This window comes from Mus caroli, chromosome 7 (assembly GCF_900094665.2).
Source record: "Mus caroli chromosome 7, CAROLI_EIJ_v1.1, whole genome shotgun sequence".
Taxonomy (NCBI): Eukaryota; Metazoa; Chordata; class Mammalia; order Rodentia; family Muridae; genus Mus; species Mus caroli.
The window spans coordinates 29,371,625-29,380,640 of NC_034576.1; the positions used below are offsets into that span (position 1 = coordinate 29,371,625).

General features: G+C 44.8%; 1 protein-coding gene across 1 annotated transcript in view; it reads left to right on the plus strand.

Annotated features, from left to right (window-relative positions):
- The window catches only part of Znf260 (zinc finger protein 260), a 59,217-nt gene that overhangs the window by 42,784 nt on the left and 7,417 nt on the right, over positions 1 to 9,016 (plus strand). Inside the window, exon 5 of the mRNA XM_021166620.2 lies at positions 1,298 to 2,067. Within this exon, the coding sequence (XP_021022279.2) occupies positions 1,298 to 2,067 (770 nt within the window). The remainder of the gene's footprint in view (positions 1 to 1,297; positions 2,068 to 9,016) is intronic.

Here is a 9,016-nt window from a genome sequence, read left to right on the forward strand (position 1 = left end):
ACAGAGTGAGTTCCAGGACAGCCAGGACTACACAGAGAAACCCTGTCTCGAAAAACCAAAAAAAAAAAAAAAAAAAAAAAAAAAAAAAAAAAGAGGTGGGACCAGAAGGATAAGCAATACTCTTGCTGCCAAGCCTGAAGGCCTGAGTTCATGTCCCAGGACTCCATGGTGGAAGGAGAGAACCAGTTCCCACAAATTGTCCTCTGACCGCTACATGTACATGTATGTGCAGATGTGCACGCATGCGCATGTGCACACATGTAATTAAAAACCTAATCCAAGCTCATTCTTGGCTACATAGCAAGTTTAAGGCTGTGCTGGACAGTTTTATGTCAGCCTGACACAAGCTGGAGTCCTGGGGGAGACCTCAATTAAGAAAATTCCTCCGTGAGACTCTGCTGTAGAGAGGCCTGTAAAGCCTTTTGTTAACTGGTGGTTGGTGGGGGAGGGCCAGCCCTGGGCTGATGCTCCTTTATTGTTGGCTTGGGAGACATGGAACTTTTTTGACATTCATATAACGTATCATCATAGAACATAACAAGTAGTCTATCCTTTCTGTAAACCACAATAATGAGATATCATGGGTTCTTTCAATTATGTAGCCACTGCATTTATATATACACACATGTATACTTGAACTATTGCTAACTAAGTACATTCTTTTCTAGAAGAGGAAGAAGTTTTGGTGAAGTTCAGTGACTACCAGGACAAGCCTCCTAAATCCATCGTAATCATCAAGCACAAGAAGCTAATTAAGGAGAGAAGCAGCGCTTATGGGGAAGCCCTAGGCAAGAACCGTGTTGTTTCCAAAACGCTATTTGAGTATAAATCTGATGGAAAAGTTCTGAAAAATATCTCAGAATTCATCAGTAGAGATATAAACCCTGCAATGGGGAAGTTGGGTGGCAGTAAAGAATGGGAGGGATCAATCCTGACTTCGAAGCAGGAGAAAACACATCCTGCCTCGATCCTCCATAAACAAAACGGAAGGGATCTGAGCTCTGAATGGGAGCTCGCTCAGCACCAGAAGACCCAGATTCCAGAGCAGAGCTTTGAATATAACAAATGTGACAGCTCCTTCCTCATGACAGGAGTGGAATTTCCACATGACAGAGCTCACAGAGGAGGTGGGAACTTCAACTACAGTAGAGATGACATCACTTTTTTTGAAAAGTCAGACCTTGGTATTCATTCACATGATCTCATGGAAAAGAAATGTTCTTCATACAACAAATATGGGGAGCTCCTTTGCAGAAAGTCAGTGTTTGTTATGCACCCCAGCTCTCAGATGGACGAGAGGCCCTTCCAGTGTCTTTACTGTGGGAACAGCTTTAGAAGGAAGTCCTACCTTATCGAGCACGAGCGGATCCACACAGGGGAGAAGCCCTACATTTGCTGTCAGTGCGGGAGAGCCTTCCGTCAGAAGACGGCCCTGACACTCCATGAAAAAACACATACAGAGGGGAAACCCTATCTCTGTGTGGACTGTGGGAAGTCCTTCCGCCAAAAGGCAACCCTCACCAGGCACCACAAGGCACACACGGGGGAGAAAGCCTACGAATGCACTCAGTGTGGAAGTGCCTTTGGGAAAAAGTCATACCTAATCGACCATCAGAGAACTCACACAGGGGAGAAACCCTATCAGTGCGCAGAGTGTGGGAAAGCGTTTATCCAGAAGACAACGCTCACGGTGCACCAGAGGACTCACACAGGGGAGAAGCCCTACATCTGCAGTGACTGCGGAAAGTCCTTCTGCCAGAAGACAACCCTAACCCTCCATCAGCGGATCCACACTGGGGAGAAGCCCTACATCTGCAGTGACTGCGGAAAGTCCTTCCGCCAGAAGGCGATCCTCACTGTGCACTACAGAATACATACAGGGGAAAAGTCCAACGGCTGTCCCCAGTGTGGGAAAGCCTTCAGTAGGAAATCAAACCTCATTCGCCACCAGAAAATTCACACAGGAGAAAAACCCTATGAATGTCAAGAGTGTGGAAAATTCTTTAGCTGTAAATCGAACCTCGTTACCCACCAGAAAATTCACAAGACAGAAACCATGAAATTTCAGTGAGTGGTGTGCTTTTTATTTATTTATTTATATTGTTGAGGCAGGGTCTCATTATGTAGACTTGGTTGGCCCAGAACTTGGTAGCAGCATAGACCAGGCTGGTCTCAAACTCATAGAGATCCGCCTGCCTCTGCCTCCCAAGTGCTGGGATTAAAGGCGTGCGCCACCACACCTGGCAGAGTTGGGATTTTCTGGTTTTGGGTTTTTTGATACTGAGTGCTCTCAGCTTCTATCTGTTACTGCTTGGTAACCTATCACACAGAGATACTGCATAAACTAAATGACAAAAAATCATTTGAAAATGAAGGCTTCATGTTTTAATCACTAGATTCAGTAGACTATACTGACCTCTGGTAAAATGCTATAGATGTTCAACTTTGCTTGTCAGTCCCAGTACATACATTCCTTTCTGAATCAGTAATAGACCATTGACCAAACGCAACTTGCCCATGTGGAATAAAAGTTCGTTGTTGCCCCCTCAAATTTAACCACAGCTCTGACTTGTAAAAAATATAAGCAAGGTGTTACACATTATAAGCCTTTATATGAAATTGGATTGTTACTATATGTTCTTTCATAGCACAGCTTGTTCTGCTCATTGTCTCTGGAACAGTCATGAGTGCATGGGAAGAAGTTTGTTTATTTTTATTCTCCATAGACTCCCATCACATATATCTCTTACTGTCCTGCTGGGGGTGAGCTTTTACACTGTTTACTGCTTACTATGCACTTTTCTGTGTATCTTCAAGGAGTGGAATCACTGAGTCCTGGGGCATATGTATATTCAGTCAGCTTTGGTAGATAGTACCATGTAATTTAAAACTTCCATGGCATGAGATAATTTTATCCAGAAAAGAAACAGCTACAAATATTCCCAATATGATAGTGGTTCATTTGACAGAATTCTAGAATGGATCAAGAGATAGCTCAGCGGTTAAAGGGAACGTGATGCCCTTGCAGAGGACTTGGGCTTAGTTCCCAGCACCCACTTGGTGGCTCACAACTGGCTGTAATGGTAGTTCCAGGGGATCCAGTGCTGCCCTCTGGCCTCTGCAAGAACCAGGCGTTCATGAGGTTGTACATACAAGCAGGCAAAACAGTCATTGACAGACACCCCCACACACACAGAAATTGAGTTAGACGGGAACTTGGGCAGTATTATTGGGGAAACGGGAACAAGAGTAGAATGTATATGCAGAGGTGTTTAGCTGCTGCCAGATCTTAATATCATAATGTGACAGACTTGGGGTTGCCTTCAACCACAGTTAAGACCTTATTCGAAAAGTATTAGAGAAACAGCATTCAACATCTCCTTTGCTCAACACTGGAAAAACCTGTAAGACTGTTAAAATTAGAAGTGGGTGGAAAAAACACAGTTTTACCGAAGGCCTATAGATCCTACTACTCACACTCAAATGATGGAAGTATGTGTGTGTTTGAGTTTGTGGGGTGTGTGTAGGAGTGTGCCTGTATGTAAATGTCTGAGTATGAGTGGTGTGGTGTGTATGTAGAGAACAAACCTCAGTTCTCAGAAGCTGTCCATCTTGTTTTATAAAGAAGGGTTTCTCCTGATTGAAGTTCAGCAAGTGCCTCGGCTGCCTGGCCAGTGAACCCTACATATCTCCTGTCTCCACCTCCCTGCCACTAGGGATACCAGCTTGCAACATCACACCTGGGTTCTCATATGGCTTCTGGGAGGGAACAAAGGCCTTACCCCTACCTGCATGGCAAGCACTTTACCAGCTGAACTATCTGCCCAGCCCCCATATATCCCAACTTTGTATAAAGTGAAACTAGATACTAAAGACATGCCATGGTTAATGCAGAGGGAACCAGTCTATTGTGGAGTCCCATGAACCAATGAAAAGACAGATGAAATGATAGGATCCCGTGGCAGGGACACACACACTCTTTGTTTTGCTTTTGAATGTGTTGAGGAAAGTCTAAGTGGACTTTTATGCCTTTGTAACTGTTAACGTGTAAGCTGCTGCTTGGGAGGGTTGATGCGGGTTTTTACATTTCAGTGTGAGACAATGCTGTAGTTTGAATCTGAAATGTACTGCCAAAGGCTCACATATTAAAGGCGTGGCTGCCAGCTAATGAGTTTTTGTGAAATGATTGACTTCTGGGGGATTCTGGCCTTATCAATGAGTTAGGAGCCTCGAAGAAATTAATAGTAGGGTCATATTTGGAGAAAAAGAAAGCGTCGAGGTGGGTACCTCAGTAGGCCCATGCCATGGCGTTCCACTAAGAAATTCCTCCAAGCAACATATCTAGTGTATGAGGTTTATTGGGAGAGAGCAGAGGCCCCCCGAGAGTGGGGATGTGAGAGAGTCAGAGATGACAGAACGATCACGACAGAGATGGAGGGAGACAGAGCCATCGGTGGCACCTGGTGCGCCTGTGGGTGGTGAGTGATGACATAAGCTGTTGCTAGGTCCCCGAGGACAGTGTGCTTTGTCTCCGGATCTTCTCCCTGCTGTCTTTGCACTCCCTTTCCACTGTGTGATGGGTCTGAGAGGTCTGCCCGGAAGCGGAGCAGTCAGGTCTGAGAGGCCTGCTGGGAAGCAGTGTGGCCAACACCTGAACCTGTCAGCCGAAGTCCATCCCTCCTCCAGAGTGTTTTTTTGTGCAAGTTCTTATTAAAATTGGATTTATCTAAATGATTAAAAATACCTCAGAGTGTACCCGGCTGTGTGCCATAGCCTGGTTTGTTCTCTGCCAGGGGCTTTCCTATGAAGTTGAGAGAGGCTGTTTATTTTTGCATTGATTTTTAGAGATTTTCACCTTAGATAAAGAAGTGAAAAAAGGAGTTTTGGACTTGGATTAGTTGCTCTGCTGTGTTTTGGGCAACTGTGAGGAATGAAGATGGTTCTAGAATCCACGCCGACTTCCCTACAGTCTTTGCAGATTCATGTTTTAGACACCTGAGAGTGTTTATATGTTGTAGGACAATGAGCAGGGAATGAGATGGCCAAGATTTTATTTTACTTTATTTTATTTTATTTTTTTTATTATTTTTTTTTTTTTTTTGGTTTTTTGAGACAGGGTTTCTCTGTGTTGCCCTGGCTGTCCTGGAACTCACTTTGTAGACCAGGCTGGCCTCAAACTCAGAAATCCACCTGCCTCTCCTCCCAATTGCTGGGATTAAAGGCGTGTACCACCACACCTGGCTGGCCAAGATTTTATAACCAGGAAGTTCTTCAGCAGGTTAGTACCTAAAGGCTAGAGGGACGTCGGTATCACCAGGCTGAGACTTTTATACGTTTTTGGCTTTCGTGCTGTATGTTTGAGTATTATGCTTGAGTATGTATAACTACTGATCAGTGATGGCTCCCAGGAGTGGGAGGGGAAGGCAGGGCTGCAGGGGAGATGATGGCCAGTGCTCACACATGAAGGCATGTAGCTTGTGTCGATGCCTAGGCTGGACACTGGCCAGCCTACGGGCAGGGCTTTGACTCATTTTTCTTTCGGTCCTTTAGCTCCTCCCTCCAACGTGCTTGTTTCAAACAGGGTGTCATATAGCCCAGGATGGCTTCCATCTTGTCATATAGCCCAGGATGGCTTCCAACTCACTATGTCATATAGTTCAGGGTGTACTTGAACTCCTAATCCTCCTGCTGTCTCTCCCAAGTCTTGTGATTACAGATGTGTCACTATACTTATAAGGTCATTCAGACTTTGTAAGGATATGCTTCATGTGGCTTGATTAGGAACGGCCCCCCATAGACTCCTGTGTTTGAATGCTTGGCCATAGGGAGTGGCACTACAAGAGGTGAGGCCTTGTTGGAGGAAGTGTGACACTGTGGAGGCACCTTTGAGGTCCCTTATGCTCAAGCTATGCCTGTTGTAGGTCACAGTCTCCTGCTGCCTGCAGATTGAGATATAGTACTCTCAGCTCCATCTCCAGCACCATGTCTGCCTGGATGCTGTCATGCTTTCCACCATGACAATAATGGACTAAAGTGNTGAACCTGTAAGCCAGCCCCAATCCAATGTTTTTCTTTGTAAGAGTCATGGTGTCTCTTTACAACAATAAAACCCTAAGACAGGCTATTATCATTTCAAAAGACTCATAAGCTCCCACAGAACATACCTTTACCATACTTTGTTTAAAAGGAAGGAGTGTGAGATGGGGGAGGGGAGCAGGGCATCCAGATGCAGGCTGCCTGCTCTTCCTAGCACCGAGTACCATCCCATAGCCTTCTGCCTCTAGTCTGAATGCTGCTGCGTGAAGTTTGGCTTTGTGAGTGCTCAAAGCGGAAGCTCTCTGCAAGGGTCCTCAGCTCACCAATCCCACAGTCAAGCCAGGCTAGCTGGTGGTGATACATTGAAATGCACCAAGAAGCAAACTGGTTTGGGGTGGGGGTGGGGCTTCCAGCCTGAAGACAAGAGATCTTTGCAGCCCCACTATGCGTTAACTCCATCTTTGATTATGGGTTTCCTGGTGATATGTGTGAACAAACATGCCTTGTTACTCTCTGTGTTTCCATCTGTTAATGAACATTGCATCTGAAGCGTGAGCCTCTCTTGTGAGATGTTTTTTCTTACATTCTGAAGTAGCCAGGCTTCCAGTGCCACACTTCACACGAAGTAAGAAACAGCCCATATTACTGGCCTCAGCTTTTGGGACAGGGAAAGGGAGGCGGAGCTAAGGGTTGGAGAGACAGAGAGCATCTCGGGGGCAGGAGAGGAAGGCCCGAGATGGAGGAGGACGGACAGGAGAAGGAAACTGACCCAGCGTGGTTCTTTAGATAGCCACGGGTCGTTATGATATCATAAGGCTAGAATAATCGGGATGAAGCTTTTATCATTATCAGTTGATTCTGAAATTATTGTGTTGGCATCTTGTAAATTGAGAATTTATTGATACATAAATCTGATTGGTTAACTATAAGCTTCTAGAGTTTTGTTTGTACAAGGTAAATAGGTGTTGTGGTGGCTGACCGTGGGGTAGACGGTCATTGCATGGGGCTGGCATGGCAGTGATCTGTGGAGGGACTCAGGAGCTCCTGCCCAGAGAGACCACCTAGTTGAGATCACCCAGCTAGAGCCATGTGATCCGCCGGTTGCCAGCAGAAGCTCAAGGGAAGCATGTCGGTCTTTTTTTTTTTTTTTTTTTTTTTTTTTTTTTTTCCTGCAACAAGCTTTTGTCTCCAACATCTACCTCTGGGATGTTCAACCATTTGAAATAGTTAACCATTTGTAATCTTGTACTTTTCCAACCCCCTGGTGTGTGAACAATAGAAGATGCTGGCTGGCTATGGCACAGGTCCTCCGTATTGCTAAAAGAACTGCCAAGTGGCTAAGCCACCCTAGAAAACAAGTTGTTAATCTCTTAAAAAGTTAAAACAAAACAGACTGTCTTGGGCATTGTAGAGACATGGCAGGTTCTAGGCAAGCAAGAAACAAAACTCCTTTCACCTCCTCACAGCCTAGGAAAGCTGATGCATTCAGAGTGAAAACAGATAGACCTGGAGAGGTGGCTCAGTGGTTAAGAGTACTGACTGCTCTTCCAGATGGTCCTGAGTTCAATTCCCAGCACCCACATGGTGGCTCACAACCATCTGTGATGGGATCTGATGCCTTCTTCTGGTGTGTCTGAAGACAGTCACAGTGTACGTATATAAATAAAATAAATCTTCCTTTTAAAAGTGAAAACAAGCCAGGGAGGCAGAGGCAGGCAGATCTAGAGTTCGAGGCCAGCCTGGTCTACTGAGTGACCAGGGCTATACAGAGAAACCCTGTCTCAAAAAAAAAAAAAAAAAAAAAACCAAAAAACCCTAAAAAAAAAAAAAAAAAAAAAAAAAAAAAAAAAAAAAAGTTCAATGGAAAAAATGATAAATCAAAAGGTGAAGCATGTACTTCCCATGTGACCCTGACATTTCACTGTGCTTTCTCTACTCTGGATAAATGAAAACGTCTTCACAGAAGAAAATGCAAATGGACGATGTCACAGACAGTTACTCAGAGCTTGAAAGGAGCCAAGTGGTCTTCAGTGGGTAAATGTGCATATTGTGTCATGAGCAAAATGGGCTGGTATAGCATCGAGACTGTTGGAGTACTCATGTTCAACTGTGTTGATAAATTTCAAATGAATTAGGCTAGACGCTGAACCTGCCTAAAAGGTTACAAGTTATGTAATTCCACTTATATGACATTCTGAAAATGGCAACGCCTTAACCGAGGATTGGTGAGGGTTCACAGAGTGTTTGGCTCTGGGAGGATCTTGGGATGAAAGCAATGCATGAGGGTGTCCTTTGAGGTGTTGGGGTAGTTTCAAATTCTCATTGTGGTCAGATACAAAAATGTATACATGTATAAAATTACAGATAGATACACAAAAATAAATTGCATTGTTTGTAAGTTTTCTAAGACAAACTCGATTTTTCCTGTAGCTCCACTGGCAGTAGGACCATGTGTCCCCACCCACTCATACACTCTGACAAAAGAAACGGCTTCTGAATGGTTTGCTGTTTTCTCTAAGATGAGTTTTCTATGAAGCCTTGGTTGACCTGGGATTTGCCATGTAGCCCAAGCTAGACTTGAACTTGTGGTGATCCTCTGCCATGGCTTTGGCCAGTATTGTGATTGTGAGCATGGGCACGATGCCTAGCCTTGGACTCATGAATTACATGCTGTATATGCATGGACACACACACTGGCCTTGCCCATGTGATGTGATAGTCACTTTTTGTCTTTGTCACTATTCCATTGCTGTGAAGACACAGCAGACAAGAGAAACTCTGGCAAGGGTATTGTCTTAGTCAGGGTTTCTATTCCTGCACAAACATCATGACCAAGAAGCAAGTTGGGGAGGAGAGGGTTTATTCGGCTTACACTTCCATGCTGCCGTTCATCACCAAAGGAAGTCAGGACTGGAACTCAGACAGGTCAGGGAGCAGGAGCTGATGCAGAAGCCATGGAGGGATGTTCTTTACTGGCTTG